Source organism: Clarias gariepinus, chromosome 8 (assembly GCF_024256425.1).
Source record: "Clarias gariepinus isolate MV-2021 ecotype Netherlands chromosome 8, CGAR_prim_01v2, whole genome shotgun sequence".
Taxonomy (NCBI): domain Eukaryota; kingdom Metazoa; phylum Chordata; class Actinopteri; order Siluriformes; family Clariidae; genus Clarias; species Clarias gariepinus.
This window is the reverse complement of record NC_071107.1, coordinates 4732501-4749817: the sequence shown is the minus strand read 5'-3', so window position 1 is coordinate 4749817 and position 17317 is coordinate 4732501. Positions and strand designations below refer to the sequence as shown.

Sequence of the window (17317 nt, the reverse complement as noted above, 5' to 3'; positions counted from 1 at the left end):
TCTTACTCAGAACTTGCGGTTCAAAGGCATGAGAAAGAATGTCTAGCATGCTTGGAAGAAAAAAAAAGGCTTTTCTGGGGTGTTGCTTAACTCCGCTGATGCATGTACTCCTGATAATAACATTTTAGCCACAGAGCTCTTGACACCCCCGACTCAGCTTCATATCCTGAGAAATTATGATTAAGGAAACCGATTAGGGATTATTTTTATCTTTAAGGAGAGACATCTGCGTAAATATGCAGCCGATTTTTAGCACCACAGCCTAAGTTATGACAGTGACTGTAATTCACAAGGGCCAGAATTGTGTTCTCGGAAATGCGTGGGACTGGGGCATAAATTATTTCCTCTTGTTCATATCAATAAATTTACGGAACCTGTTTTTTTCTGGAACTTTTCTCTGGAATCAGAGTAACTTGGCCTCTTTTTTTTTTTTTTTTTTTTTTCGAAATGGAAACCAATACCATCTCTTGCTAAAGACTGATTCCAAGAGGCCCTTTGTGTGCGCTATTGATGCCGGGCCAAAATGTTTCCTCCAGCTTAATTTATCAGTTGTTCAGATTATGCCTGCCAAATTAGCACTAAGCCTAGTGTCATTTGTTAACGTGGTTTTGAAATGCCTCTGTGAGAAAGATTTCGGCTGCTGGTGAAGAACAGGAACATTGTTTTTCATCTGATGGGGGTGTTTCAGGTCTTTGCAGAGTACTAGGAGTGATGCGCTGTGGCTTTGCACTCCCTGGAGCGATGCCATGATTCCCATTACTGAATTTTCCAGGGCGCTAACTAGAGCCAGAGTTCTCGCCTTGCTTCTGACAGTTTTAACCAATTAAGAAGGACGAATCAATGGCAAAGTGTAATTTGTTTCCTCTTGGCCTTGCAGGTGATGCCAGTCCAGGCTATGTTAAATTTATAGCAGAAACACTAAAACTGCCATGTGGGCTTAAACAAATGAAGCACATTTATCATGATCAACCTAAAGTGGGGATCATGGGCATGGAGTCGCAGTGCCTCTAAACCGAAGCCCCTGGCCAAATATAGCAAAGCCAGCTATTCCTCCAAGACATCAAATGGAAAGGACATCTTAGTTCACATTAAATATTGCCCTGAAAAATGACCTGGCAGTGGCTCAGGCGTAAGAAGTGTTAACGTTGGCACTTCAAGTGTGTACACTTACGGTAAATTGTTTTAGTGTTTATTTGACGGGATATGCACCGGGGATTGATGGATGAGAAATCAGACATCTTCTCTCATCTCCTATCTTTCCTTTTTCAGTCATATTGACTGGGAACGCAACTGAGGAGAGGAAGGCACGCAAACGGCTCATCATTGAACATTTCCTCAAGTGCCAAGTGCAGCTGACTGTACGGTTCAATAAGAGCTGTCTACTGTCCTACCAGGCCAACTGAGTCCCCTCGGCTTCTGGATGTCATCACTCTGACACGCTTTCACTTCATTCATAGTGAATTTTTTCTAGCAACCAAAAAGAAATAAGATCCTTATCACAAGCTTGGCTTTTTTTTTTTTTTTTTTTTTTTTTATGGTCGCATTGTGAGACACGACTATAAACAAAACAAGTCACACATGAATCATGTGCAGTAACAGTGAGAAATCACTTTCTTTAAATAAAGTAAGCCATGCCAGGGGTTCTAGGAGGACATGACAAGATGACTGAAAACAGCACCATACATACTTGGCCTAATTTCCAGCACCACATAGCGCTGACCTAATCTGACCCAACGCTATAATCAGCTCCCCCTGTGCTGCTGTTCTGAAACTCACCGCTGCCATCTTAGCAAGGTAACAGGCCTTGTTTGTTTTAAAAGGAAATTACCGCAGGAATGCGAAGGCGAATGCAACTTTTTATGTGTTCATGCTGCACGGTGTGTCTATGTTGTTCAGTTTTTCACCTTTCTTATTAAGTAGAGGCGCACGCTCAAACACAACCAGACTATTGTTTGAAGGAGTATCCCGAAACCTTTTCCTTCAAAATGCCGTTGTTGTAGGAGTGCATGTTTTCCATCCATTTAACACTCATTATCCATCCATCAAGATCCACTGGACTCAACTTCAGCTCAAGCTATTAAAAACAGCTCCTCTTTCACGGCATCCCTTCAATCCCACTTAACAAGTAAACGAGTGTGTAAGTGTACTAAATGCTGAAACACACTCCAGACTCGTTTTTTTGCCAGCTAGCAATAGTCCTAATAAGCTTCAACTTTAAGCAGTTTTTACCTAGATGCTCCGTTCTCACCAAGGAAGACTTCAAATTTATGACTTGTTATGCTTTTCTTAAATCTCCCTAACACCATTACATAACACGCCGAGGGAAATGTACACACTAATGGGAAGAATGGTGTAAATCCATCAGTGGACTGTAAATTAGAGCCAGGCACTTTTGTGTGTGTGGATTACATCGCTGGGGGGATAATGGCTTGCTGGAGAGTGCCGGCATGATGGACGGTGGTTTTTGACGCTACAATAAATCGACCCTTAGCCACAAATTGCAGACCAGTGACTCCCAGACAGAATGGACCAAGATGTCACCAAATGCCTGACGTCTGAATCGTATTTATATATTTGGGAGCTTTTTTTCTTCCCTGAATAAATGCAGGCTTGTGTGAATTTAGACGCATTACTGTCTGGAAGAACTACCGCTAAAAGATGACCGAGCAAAGGTTAGATCTCTTTTTCAGCACAAGAACATCTCAGAGAGCACGTTACCTACAGACTGGACATCCAGCACCTATGTTAATCTGTCGGAGATCATTTTCTCTGTGAAACGGCAGGCATTACACGTATCACATAAATGATCATTTGCAAGGGTTAGGATGAAAATATAAAGCTCGGAGAGGCCACAATTCATGGTCTGGCCTGCTAACGTTACTGCAAAACTGGAAGAAGTTGCTGTGATGTGGAATTAGACACATTAGAACCACATGTCTATCAATGAGCTGTGAAAGAACAAAATAACATGCTAATGACTCCCTGAGAGAAAGAGAGGGCAGGATCGAAGGAGAAAAAGAAGGAGAGAGAGAGAAGAATGTTCTGGGAGGATATAACAATTCATAGGTCGTAATAAGAGCCAGAAAAGTGAGGTCTCTCAACAGATCGCCGTCGATTGTTAGATGTCACCCTTCATATCGCAGACCTTGTAATAATCTCCATTATCTGAAAAATTCTGGAAATACAAAATGTCTGATGTGGTGGTGAATTGAGACATTGTTCCTCATTAGTTGCTTCATTAGAGGCTTCTGATTTCAATCCATCCATCGTGCTAGGAATTGGGTTAGCAGCCAGTGCAAAGCAGTGGTGAGCTCCAGATTTCTCTAACCATATTAACAGTCTATGGCCTAAAGATGGAGTTAATTAGATGGAGGTCACTCGTCTGCTCGATGCTTCTCATCCATCATCAGCTTCGTGGAGGAGAACTGGTGGTTTGGCTTTCGTTCTACCGGATATTTTAACTTACTATTACAACACTTCAGTGATTAACCTTTAATATCTGCACAACTATAATCTTAATCTTTAAACCAGATCATATTGTTTTAAAGACAATTTGATGTGTAAACCACAAGCATGGATCTCACAGTTAAAGACAACAGATTCCCACAGTTTTCCCACGCAGCTTTTCTGTTGTTGGGTTTTTTTTTTTTTTTTTTCAGGAATTTTGGCTCCGAGAGTGGGACAGGTCAGAGCAGGAGCTGAGTAATCTGCGGGAGTGTGATTGATTGAGGGAGAGATATAAGGAACTCTGGGCTGTCGACAGAGTACACTAATATTATGGTAAATTGTACAGGGAGGTACGGCGGTGAGCAACCACGCACACTGACTGAACTATGAGTCTGTTTTGCCTTTTCACTCCCCACGGAAAAGTCAATCCCTGCGAAAGTGGGGGAGAACCGGTATATTGGGGAAGCCATAAATGATCAAATGTAACTAGACAGCTCGTAGCAGGTTCTTGTGCATACACTGTGCAACACAAGCATGCAGGAGTCCTAAAGTTCCTTAGGATTGTATATTAATTGGTTAAAGTACAATAATAATAATAATAATAATAATAATAATAATAATAATAATAATGTATTGAGCAAGAAATGTCTTAAAACAAACCTACTTTAAAATACAGTACTTAAACAATATTCCTCTTGAAGCTTTATGAAATCTTGGTAGCAACTCAACCAGCTTCATGAACTATGCTTCACTCTTATGTTCTAGTTGAAGTAAAAAAAACAACAACTTATTTAAAAAACATTTCAACAAGGATCTAAATTTAATTTTATTTGCATCAACACTTATGCATTTGTCCCAGAAACCATCTCGACCAAAGGTTTTTATGCAAATGTCTTTAAGGTAGGTAATGGCAGGAATAAAGCTCAAATTGACATCAACTGATTTCTCATTATTTGTATGGATGCTGAATACAGGTTCAACAATTAACCATAATATTATAACCCAAAGCATTAAGCTCATGTGTAGGTTCCCCTTGTGCTACCTAGGCAGCTCTGTTTGTCTCTAGGCAGGGCTTCACAAGATCTCTGGGGTGAGGTGACGATCCTTTGCGTGCTGAGGTTTGGAGGAAGAAGTCTCCATGGATCCGATTTGAATGTCCTTGCACGCTTAGAGATGGAGAGCCAAATCAACAACCTTGAACTCTTTTTCTGCTAAGCCTCAGTGACTAAGTGTTCTGATACCTTTCTATCGTGGCCAGGATCAGACTAGATGGGCTGGCATCTTCCCCCCAGGCATTAATGATGGTGGCGTTGTTAGTGTTGACTGGTGTATACTGAATATTTCTTAATGCATAAGCACTGATGTTGATCCATGTTGCGACGATTTCCTGATTTAGTGCAGTGATTGCTCTGGGACAGTTCTGATAAAATACTGATTAAATTCAGATATGCCTGAGAAGAATTAAGCAGTGTTATGTCTGGCTCTGCTTCCACCTTCTATTCTTAGTTTTCAAAGCTGTTTTGGGTCTGAATTAAGAAGAATAATATCAGTCTTTTGGGCCACATTGTATTTACTGTATAAACATTTTAAAATATATATTTATACATAAAGTCCAAAATTTTGACTTGCAGTGTAGAATAATTCATTTTATCCAGGCTTGCAATAAAGACCTAATAAGGACCATCAAATCATTAAGCATTTCTGCAGAGGGTGTGTGTTTGTTCTCTTGGCATTGCTGTAGAGGATGCAACTTTATTACAGTGACAGAATGCTATATGGATGATCATTAGGGGAAGAAATTACTCCAGAGACCAAGCTGCTCATTAGTGTAATGATTTTTTATTTTATTTTATTTCTAGTCAAGATTGATTGCTGATAACATATAATGAAGCGGCTAGTGATGTCTGAGAAGAGGAAATGGCTAATCGAGTTGTCACTGTCAATTAAAACCCAAAGTGCCTGCTGTCTCTTATTGATCTGTTTGTGTGTGTTTATGTGTGTGTGTCTTATCTGGGTTTTGTTTGCATTTTTAATACACAGAAGCCTTCATCTACTGTGTGTGTTTGGGTGATGGGTTTACTGGATGTACCAGGGTTTTGCATCTTAGTGTGTCCATACTTTTCTATTCTATACAGCACTCACATATAAATTCTTTATTATATCATAAGGATGTAATATGAAAGCAGAGAAGAGCATAAGAGATTTGACTCTGTGTGTGTACAGTTGTGTATGTGTGTTTACAAAAGTATGCTCTAGTGAAGAAGAGTTCAGCAGCACACTTTGATCTGTCAAAGTCTAAAGTGCAAGAAGACATGGGGATGAGAGCATGAGTGGGCGGTGACGGGAGAGAAGATGGAGAAAAAACAAGCAGTGATGCAATGAGAAAGGCTATAGACACTGTAGGATGAGAGAGAGAGAGAGAGAGAGAGAGAGAACAGGACACCAGATAAAAAAAGACAGGAAGGCAGATAACAATAACAGAGCAGGTTCAGATCAAACCAGAGACGTCCGGTCTCATGCCAGCTTTACCCCAGTCAGATCTCTCCATCCTGCCATCTCACCCAGTGCCCAGCCAGCGGGAGAGCAGGGAGATGAGCCAGAGGGAATCCCGTGAGACTTAGTTGAGCACAGAGCGCTGGTGAATAGGGAGGATGAGCTATTAGGTGTTGGAAGGAAGAGCAGGTGCTGTGGAACAAGGCTGAAGAAGTGATGAGTACCAGTGATAAGCATTATGGATGAGACAGAGAGAGGGAAAAGAGTGACAGGGGAAAAGAGGAAGAGAGAGAGAAGATTTGGAGGAAAAACAACAGAGACAATTTGGAAGTAGGTGAGTTCTCTGAGAACATCAGAGACGTACCGAGATCCCAAATGGCTGAACCGTTTCACCCTCAGATACAGCTCCTAGCTACACTGGAAAAGATTTCAGTAGGAAGGAATGTACATCTGTTTTAATCCCATCATGCTTTGATCTAACAGCTTTACTTTTTACATGGACAGAAATCACAGAAGCTACAGAGTCAGTATGTACATTTGTACATTATATAACGCATACAACTGCTAAATAAAATACTAAAACAGGAGAAGGAGAAAGGAAAAATACTTATTTACAATCCACAGAAATAGAGCAGATCGGACAATAGATTCACCTTCTCACACTATAAACACATATAATAACGGTGATCTCTGATTTGTGATTAGATATTTTTTAAGTAACAAAATTACAATAATAATGATTCAGGGTATTTTTTTTTATTTAAATAACTCTCTTAATTTATTTAGGTCTCAAAGTGATAACTTGACAAAGACAAAGATGCCCATGACAATCTTGTACAACATTTATGCCTGTAAACCATATCAATCTGATAATTCTGTAATTAAACTTTTATTTAAAATATGTGAAAAAAGTTGAAAATTTCAAGGAAAACAACTACAACAATATTATTGCGCATGCTTAAATAATGTGACTAATAGCCTTTTGAATAAGTTTGACTGTAAGATAATGAAGGCCAATTTTGCTTTTCAGCTAACAGGGTCCCTGACTGCAAAATGAATAAATAAATAAATAAATATATAAATAAATAAATTTAAAATGCTGTGGGTTTAATTGATACACCATGCTGGTAATAACTCTTGGATAATCAATGTAGAAAAATTCAAGATCTGCTCTTGCGACTTAAAGGTTGACAGACGAATCCCCACAACAACAAACTAGCATTGTTGGAACATTAACACTAATTAACACTAACCATTAACACTTATTGTATGTTACTTAAAATTACTAATTGTGTGTTACTTATAAACATCTGCAAAATAAATAAATGGAAATGTTGAATTAAAACCAATACAAACCAAGAAAAACATTTTTTGTGCGTGTGTGTGTGTATATATATATATATATATATATATATATATATATATATATATATATATATATACATACAAACACACACATTATTTTTCATTCTGAATTAAATGAATTATATCTCTAAGCAGACAAGCTGTACCTCAGTTCTTGTAAATGTCCCTTAAATCTGACTACTTTCTTTTGTTAAATCTCTACCTGTCTACACATTACTTTAGTGAGGAAGGATAAAAAAAACAGCTTTTGGGAAACTATCAGTTATCACGGAAACATCTAGTTGATGTTTTGAAGATGCTTTATTTCATTTTAGTTTATAATCAGGCAAAAACAGGGGGAGAAAGTAAAGTGCGAATAGATTGTTAAAGGGTGAGCCAGGTTCCTTTAACAAGTCTTGCAAAGGAAAGCAGGAGAAGAGGAGGAGGGGAGAGGAGAAGCGAAAAGAGGAGGAGAGTGTGTTATAGGAAAGGAGAGTGAAAGAAAGGGGAAGAGAGCCTCTGCACTGCTGCACTTCTTATGACATCAGGTAAGCCAGGACTTCCAACTGTTGTTGTGGTCATAAATTACTGCACCTACTTTAGCAATCTTCTTTCGTATTCTCGTTGTCATCGTAGTCATCATCATCATCATCATCATCATCATCATGGACTATTTTGTTTGTGCAGTCAATCTTAATAAATGTGCAACCATCAAAATAAACGGAAATCTATACTTTAATTTCCTAGATCTGTGTATTTTACATTTTTATTGTAAAAGACTATTATTTTTGCATCATCATCATAAGAATAATAATAATAGTTTCTTGTGGTGAAACTATTGAAACTATTAGGTGAATCTGATCTAATTTATCATATATATATCAGATTTATATATTGCTTTTTATGATAAAATTATGTCTATCTATCATTTTTATGACCATGGGGGCTTATGGGCCTGATTTCATTAATACAGTTGGTTTCTAATGCTTGGGTCATGCTTGGATACAAAAGTCCTGCATAACTTTATTTATCGATGCAAAATTCAGTGTGAAAGGAGATGAGAAGCAGGGGGAATATTTGGGGTGGGGGTGTGTGATGGTTTGGACCAGGAGTCTGACCAAGTGACCTAGAGCCTGATTATGGGTCATTAACTGGAGCCTCAGAGTATTTCAATTACTCAAGAACTTCCAATCAGACAGATAAATTACACTGGCACCACACACACACTTACACACTTATACACATACATACATTCACCTCACTTAAACATGAATAAATCATGCGCTTTTCACGAGGAAATTTGTGAATGTTCATGCACACTCTCTCTCACACACACTCTCACACAGAAAGAGAGAGAGAGAGAGAGAGAGAGAGAGAGAATGCCCAAGGACGTTCACACAGCCTTGTTTAACATACATATAACGTGTGGACTCTGGAGAAACTCTGCGAATATCCAAATAAAATAACTCACATGTCAGTGTTCAAATCCTCCCCAAGAGCTGCACATAAACACAGACACGCAAAAAAATATGAACCATCAAACCTACGCACACACACACACACACACACACACCTATATACATACAGCCATACATGCACACACACATAATACTATACATCTACACACTTACACGCGCACACCTATATGCATAATTAAACACATGAGCGCACACTGCCGCAGATACACACACACACACACACACACACACTTATACACCTACACTAGGCCTATAGAACTCTGTTCTCATGTAGCATGTAAATAAATATCTAACATCACATTATTTCTGGGTAGGGTTGCACGTGCCCACACATAAAACACTTAAATTAATTAATAAATTAATTAATTAATGAATTAACCCTTCTCTTTCGCCAACATGTGAGTTTGTGATCCACGATTACGGAACGAAACTTCACATCGGAATTTAAATAGTGTGTGTGTGTGTGTGTGTGTATATATATATATATATATATATATATATATACTGTATGTATAATTTTAATGTTTATTTACATTCCATATTTAAACAGTTTACGTATCGTTTACGTATGGTTAACGTGGTCATATTCGTAAATATCGGATTTTCTGATTTTATTTTTCTCAAGCCGCTCCTACATTAGAAATTATTAGCTTTAGATCGTTAATATTTCCGTTCACTGTAATAACTGCAGTCATATAATCAAAATTTTAATAATGTAAATAAACAACAAAATAGTAGCCTGGCGTATAAACAAAATAAAATTTGGTTTGATAATATTTTTATTTTTATTATGGGATTTACTGAAAATATATCTCAGAAGCGTTACATACATTCTAGTTCAAATTTGTGTATATATTGTATTATATACGTATGAGTTGAATTATTTAGTAAAGTAATATGGAATTATTGTAAAATAACGCAAAATAAGCAAAACATTTTTCCAGGTTAAAAGACTATTTACGTGAAAATAAATTATTAATTTGTATTCTTGAAATGTTTTATAACCTTAAAAGAGGCCTTTAAGCACCCAAAAAATTTATTAAATGTAACGCCTGAAAGAGTTATACCACGACGCTATCATGAATAATGTGTCAATTTACATGCATAAACAAATTATGGTTTTGTTTTGCCTTTTTTTTGGGGGGGGGGGGGGGACTGGAGCACCATTAAAATTAAGGAAGACACATCAAACATCATAGGCCCTGCATTATTCAGACTACGATTTTTTCTTAGTATTTTAAATAGACTCGAGGCCATATTGGTAAAATTGCATTTGTATACCACAGTGCAAATTTCTCGCTAAATTGTCACACAAACAGTCTACGAAATGTACTTTGGGAAGTTCCAGCATTGAAACTGAGCACTAAGACCACCTGGATATGTTGAGTTTTTAATATGTTTTAACCTTTTTCCTTTTATTCCCTGAACAAACAGCAGCAACATGACTTTTCATGGACAACGCAAACAACGTCCATGTACATATTACACATAAATAGCAGTTTATTAGCATGCACAATCACACGAATTTACGTTTTATATATATATATATATATATAATGCAAATACATTATTTGAGATACTGTAGAGAGTGGAATTTTTTTTTAAATGGTGCCCTTTTAAAAAAAAAACTTGTGTATACACACATAATTATGGAAAATCCTTAAAACCTGAATGTGATGTGTTTGAGGCAGTCTTTTAAACAAACTGCAGAGATCACAGCAGAGATGGTTATGAGGTTGTATTTGAAACAGTTGCAAATGTAATCAACAGTTAACTAAAAATGGAACAAGATTTCAATTTACAATACAACTCTAATACACCTAAACAATTTAGAAATTAAAATTTTCCTCTACTTACAAATTTTCATTTTCCATTAAAAAAAGGTTTGCATTGCCTAAATGCCTAAAATATGTCCAGTCAAAATGCATGGCACGTGCACGTCATGCGCGTAATAAATAACACACACTGAGTAGTATCGGCTATTTGTGTATATATTCCGCGATATTAAGCGTATTAATAATAAACGCTTCCAGAGCTTGAAGAGGGCTGTGGTGCAGTTTAGGAGTGTAATCACCCTGCGAAGCGGCTTCCTCCTCCTCCTCTTCGCGCGGATTGGCCAGGAAACGCTTTAGTGTGCGGTATAAAGGAACTTCGAGCAGCACAACATGAAGCTGCGACTCACACATCAAACAGAGAAAAATCCACATGAGAGCTGCACAAACAGCTACAACAGTGCATGGAATCTTTCTCTTTTCATTTTCATATCCAGCAGGGATTTGTGCCTCGGACACTTTCGCATGACCAAGACTTGCTTTAAGATGAGTTTCTAAAAGAAAGTCTGCACTGGTTCCCAATGGGAGGTTTGGTCGTACTGGGATGTGCACTACGGAGTAAGTAGCCTAGGTGACTTTTAGAAGTTATAACTACATTGTTTGAAATATGTTTTGCTCGGTATCAGTTTTAAGTTTTGTAAAGGACAGATAGAGAGCCTCGTTCATTTCACTGATCCAGGAAGAACGAATGTTGCACGACTCTTTTTTTTTCATTTTCCCGCAAAACAAATAGAAGCAATCTGAGAGAGTAAGGGGGAAGAAAAGAATAAGAAATAAATTAAGAAATACAATTCGAAAGAGCGAAAGCGCGCTCCGTTTTTGCAGGACACTATCATGAGTTTGGTAGGAGGCTTTCCTCACCACCCGGTCGTGCACCATGACGGCTACTCGTCCTCCTTTGCAGCAGCAGCTGCAGCCGCCGCCGCCGCGAGCCGCTGTCACGAGGAAAGCCCTTATTTCCACGGGTGGCTCATCGGGCACGCGGACATGTCCCCGCCGCCGGACTATGGCATGGCGCCTTCGTCCTACAGCCCCGAGTATACCACCAATAACGCCGCCGGCGGTGTGTGCGCGCCCGGGCCTGGCTTGGAGCACGGGCCCTATGGAGCAGGCGGCGCTGGAGCGCTCGTCCCGGGCATGATGGTGGTGCCGCGCGCCGTGAAGCGGAGGCCCACGGCGAACCGGAAAGAAAGACGCAGGACTCAGAGCATCAACAGCGCGTTCGCCGAGCTGCGTGAGTGCATCCCGAACGTGCCCGCTGACACCAAGCTCTCCAAGATCAAAACGTTGCGCCTCGCTACCAGCTACATCGCCTACCTCATGGACATCCTGGACAAACACGAGCAGCACGGCGGCGGCGAAACGGAGGCCTTCAAGGCCGAGTTCAGGAAGGCAGACTCCAAAGAAGAGAGGAGGAAGAAAGAAACGGTGCGTGTTTCAGTTTTCCTTATTATTAGCATTATTTATTCCAACCAATGATATATAGAAACACAGCAAAATATCTATACAACTTTTTTTTACGGATTAAAAGAGTCAAAACATGCATTGCATTATAGCCTCATGATTATTTTTTAACAAACCTGGCGGTAGATTTTGTCTCTTCTTGCTGCAAACTTAAGTGTGTGTGTGTGTGTGTGTGTGTATTTATGGGTATTAAAGCATCTTAAATTTAAGAGCACGCAGGGCTTTGGCATTTCCAACAGAAATCTATCAATTAGGCTATAACACTGTTATAAGACTGCGGGAAGTACATCTTGTGATACCAGTGGATTTTAATAACATGTATCATTATATATCACTGGCAAAATATAGAAAATAAATATGCTGCAAACTACTGTGGCTTTAATGCACATAGTTTATTATCTTAAACTTACAGAGCAATTTAGTTCTCCCAAAATATCGTACACTAATACGCACGGGTAAATAGTATCAAAATTACTATGCACCATGTGCACCGATCTTTTAAAAGATTTTTATTATTGTTTTATTATTGATACTTAAAAAAAAGCAGAAGCTTGGTCTAGTAAGATTCTTCACAATTCTCACTAACTTTGCATATTGGATTTGATAGATTTATAGTTTTAATTGTTTCAGTAACGTATACATTATTAATGCTGCGTTATCGTGGCGTTATCCTCGTTTAGGACATAAAACTATTTAGATACACTACGTTTAATCCGAAACTGATAATAATACAACTTTTATATTTGCATGAACCTGTAGGCTATTCAGTTAACGTTTAAGATATTTACGGCAGCTGGCTTCTTTTACTTTTCTCATTTTCTTTTTTTTTTTTTTTTAACCAAACTGGATTTTTTTTGCGTCATTAATAGATCCAGTAAGTGCAAAACATGTTTGTTAGATTATTGTAATGTCTAATAATATAAAATGTTTTGTAAATGCAATATTTATGCAGGAAATTCGCTCAAGTCTGCAGCATGAATAGTCCCCTTTTCTTCTATTTTTGCTAGCCGTGTTTTAGCGGTTTAGCAGTCGTTCTTGTGCATGACAATATGTAAAGTTAAATAGAATTTAACTATAAAAATGACTGGCAAGTATTTTATATACGTATACATATGGCTGCTTTTATAGTATTGCATAAATATTTGTTGACCCTAAAATGTAACTAGCACAAGCTGTCATTTCACAACAGGTATAGTGAATACGGGGGTTATAATTATTGGAATTGGGGTTTGTTTTTGTCACAAACCATGTCAATAAAAGGATGCTTTTTCTGTGTTTGGAACAGAATGAAGTTTTGAAATGTTCAGGGAGCAGCAATGACAAGAAACCCAAAGGGAGAACTGGTTGGCCGCAACACGTCTGGGCTTTGGAACTGAAACAGTGAACTTAAACAAAAAACAACCTTGCATTGAGGCCTTTCCATGTCATGTTTTTTACACTAACTTTATTTAATGGAATATTTATGTGCAATTTCTACGGACAATGGATCCTTGAAGACAAAACAAACAAAAAAAAAAAAACATTCCATTTTTAACAGGAGGATGCCCCTCTTGGTAAGGGATTGTGTTGTTGCTATTGTTGTTGTTGCTATTGTTGTCTAGTTTGTGGTGATTATCTGCCACTGAAGTGAAAGTGTAAGTCTCTCTCTTTCTCTTAGAAAAAAAAATAGCCTATCAAGTGAGAGGTCGAGAAAATTATGAAACGGTTTGAAATAACGTTTCAATTGGAGAAAGAAAAAAATACAAATGTCATGAAGTGTTATGTTGTGATGTTTTGTTGTGGTCGTATATATAGGAATCTCTCTGGTCGTGTTTGAAACCTAATGTTGAGTCCACTCAAGTGCACTTCCGTCCAGACACCAGAAGTTTATATAAAATAATAATAAATATCTGAAGATGTAAACGATGTAATTAATTCAATAAACCACTGTGTTTTAAATGAACATAATCTTCTGTTTGCATTGATAAACATGTAGATAAAGTAGATGTCTACTTTCTAAAATAATAATAAGAAAAAGTAACTACAAGCAAATAAACTGGTCAAAAATGCAAGACCGTCTGCCCAGGAGTAAATAAAAATATAGATATTTTTACAAAACCAACACTCAGAAACATAGAACATAGAGATGCATGATTCTAAAACGCTTTGAACTCCTCGCCATAAGACGTTGGTTTAGTTGCACAGGATTTATAAACAGAGAATTTATACTTGTTTTAATGACATTAAACAGGTCATCTTTGTGCATGGTTTTATCGCAGTTTTATAGGCTACATTATATATACACACGACACTCATCCAATGTGTAGCCATTAAATATTGCCGAATTATTGCCGAAAATCTTGAGGGCTGGTGTAAATGATTTTGACTAGTAACAGCAAATGAATTTTGTGCACGCTACTTCACACGGAATTATATATATATATATATATATATATATATATATATATATATAATTTAAATTTTAATGTTAGTTGTAGATAATAATTATATATATATAACTATTGTATCCAACTGACATTAAGATTTTACTAAGCTAATGCCAGGATTATAATTTAGAGTAGAGAGATCGTTTTTTTTTTCTCCAATCAGCTGAAGGAGCAGACACACTGGAGCCGGCGGTGTAAAAGAAAAAATGCAGGATTGGCATTAGGAGTGAAATAAGTGCGGAGGGTCAGGCTGAGGTGGACTATCGGATGTGCAGGTGATTGATAACACGACTATCAAAACTCTGGGGTTATCCCGAAATGCGGGGGGTATGACAATGAAAGCAACTCTGATAGTTTTGATATAAATGCGATTTTAGTAATCCAGGCTTGATTAACATAAAGCAATGAATTAATCGTGTAACGCACAGGTAGGCCTGTAAACAATAAGCTAGAGCACTAAGTCTATATTTATTTTTTCTTTTAAACATGCATGCTTTTACGAAAAAAGTAAAAAGTAATTAGACACTTTTACACATTCATACATTTAAAGTAAAAATATTTTATAGAACGTAAGGCTTAGCTTGACATATATACAGTCATACAAGTTTTACTCTTTTCTTTAAATTTGACAATATATTCAAATTTTCCAATATTCCAAGCTATTTTAATTGGAATAGTCCACCTTCGGGTTGAACAACAATCTGGCCTCCGAAAACCAGAAATCTCTCTGGAATTTTCACTTCTAGGTACGCTTAAAAATGAATATATTCCAATGTAAAATCTAAAAGAATTAAACAAATAGGCATAATATATGCAACACATTCTGGTGCAAACGTTTTTCAGGATAAATGTTTTTTATGTAGGATGATTTGTTTGTTACTTTTTTTTGATTGTTTGTAACTTTTTTTGGTCACATCATCCTCCTAACTTCTTTACGCTGTTCCTCGAGGCCGCTTTGTCTGTTTAAAAGTTCTATATATATTCTGTGAAAGGACTATTACAATCTTCTACGTAAAGCATTAAGGACTTCCCCAAAACAGTTACTTTTTTTAAAAAGCTGATGGATTTAACCCTCTTATCTGTAAACCAGTGATGTATTATATTTACAATGAAAAAGTATGCACGCAACCCAGCGGCGCTCATTCAGTTATGAAGCGCATTGAAGGCAATTTAAAACCATCCGATTGCATTAGATAGTCTAATCACGCAACAGGCTACGCGCACTGTATCGTTTGCTTTCAATTGGACTGATAATTATAGCCAAGATAATTTGTTGTCTCTGTCAAGATGGCGTCTAAGATAAAAAAAAAATCAACCTCCTTGATTAAAGATAGAGATAATTTTTTGACCCTATGGTGACCCGCTGCTTCTCTAAACCTCAGTAGTTGAGTCCAAAATGTCTGATCGCGCTTATGGGGCTTATATTAAGCCCACAGCAACAGTGGTATTTGTTTATTCATCTCATTTTGTAACATAAATAAGTGGTGTAGGCCAGCAGCACTAACACGTGCTATCAGAATGATCCAGGTCGCGTTCTGATTCCATGGAAACGGATCGTTCCATTGTGCTGGAATGGGGGTGGAACATGATAAACCGGTTAATTAAAGAAACTGAGACGAAAAATAGCATGTACTATTAAGATGTCACAGTATATTTATTTAAGTTATTATTTTATAATCATACGGTGTTGATTTAGGGGATTGTCTAAAGATTCTGGCTTCCAGTGTTCATACTAACGCTTTGAGGAGGAAGAGAAAACTGAGTTTGGAGTTGCTATCCTAAAAAGTGCGCCATAACCCGCCAATAACCTATTATTAAAATATCTTATCGCACAATGGGAAACCAAACCAACTTTCCAAAGTTATAAAAATAACAAATAGATACTTTGTCTTATTTGTTTCAGTGATATACAGCACGATTACCATGAGTCACAGGCCTAATCATTTAGACTGCTTTGCCTTTGTCTCTGTGCCAGTGATGTTAATGTTAAGCTCCAGCTCGCACTTTACTGTGCCATGATATAGATTTTAAAGCATGTGGACCGAATAAGATCTCTCTTTCCTGGTATTAACAGACATCTGTAAACGATTAAGTTCACAAGTCCCTCCTCCACGGTTTTGTTCAGTCTGCACTGGGGTTTAGCAGACATATTGAGGTCAGAACAGACGGTATAGAGAGCCATCAGTGGATCTCCATCCCAGTCCTGGCGACCTCTCGTCGGGATTGCATTATCTCTTATATACTTCACCTTGAGTTCAGGTGTTGCGGGTACAGTGAGGTGTATAGAAGTAGAGAGGCTCAGGAAGAGCTAAGAACATCTACGAATTCCATGCATCTAATACACGCGACTGTAAACTAAAGAACACTTTGAGTTATCTAAAAGTATTGTGCTAGGTCGTATCATTTCGTGGTACATTTATAGCCAACTATATTGGTATATATTCAAGTACAGTAGAGTTTGGTTTGAGACGCAGCCCACTTCGACTGAGTTCGACTGTAGGCCTTACGTGACACACACAAAAAAAATACAATGATGTCATTTTTGTGTGTGGAATGTTAGAGTACTACACAAATAAAATGCCGGAGAATGTGCCTTCGGCTTTGTGTTGGCAGACAGTAGGATCTCAGGCTGATACGCATCTGCAGGCGCGTAAACAGGTTTATTCTAAAGTCTGGAGGCTTTAAAAACGGGGTTTCTTGCTAGAGTTCTTCCCTTTTCCACTTTCCGAACTGGTTAGCTAGTCTACCTTGTAAAATGAACTCAACATGGACTCATGTAAGTACTTGTAAAAATGAAAACGTTAGAAATGGAAACTTATCGGTCTGGCTTACA

General features: G+C 37.7%; 2 protein-coding genes across 3 annotated transcripts in view; both read left to right on the top strand.

The window, feature by feature from the left end:
* The first annotated feature begins 7790 nt into the window (after positions 1 to 7790).
* Positions 7791 to 17317, top strand: part of LOC128528577 (scrapie-responsive protein 1-like) — a 32580-nt gene continuing 23053 nt past the window's right edge. The window contains exon 1 of one of the 2 annotated variants that reach the window (XM_053501493.1): positions 7791 to 7832. Coding sequence is in view for 1 of the 2 variants with exons in the window: in XM_053501491.1 (XP_053357466.1) it covers positions 17240 to 17260 (21 nt within the window). In the remaining variant the exon portion in view is untranslated. Of the gene's footprint in view, positions 7833 to 17176; positions 17261 to 17317 lie in introns of those variants that run through there. The other variant, XM_053501491.1, reaches the window with a different exon arrangement.
* Positions 10940 to 13977, top strand: hand2 (heart and neural crest derivatives expressed 2). The gene is made up of 2 exons (XM_053501489.1): positions 10940 to 12022; positions 13344 to 13977. The coding sequence occupies exons 1-2, from the start codon at positions 11429 to 11431 to the stop codon at positions 13440 to 13442; spliced, it is 693 nt and encodes a 230-aa protein (XP_053357464.1). The 5' UTR covers positions 10940 to 11428; the 3' UTR covers positions 13443 to 13977.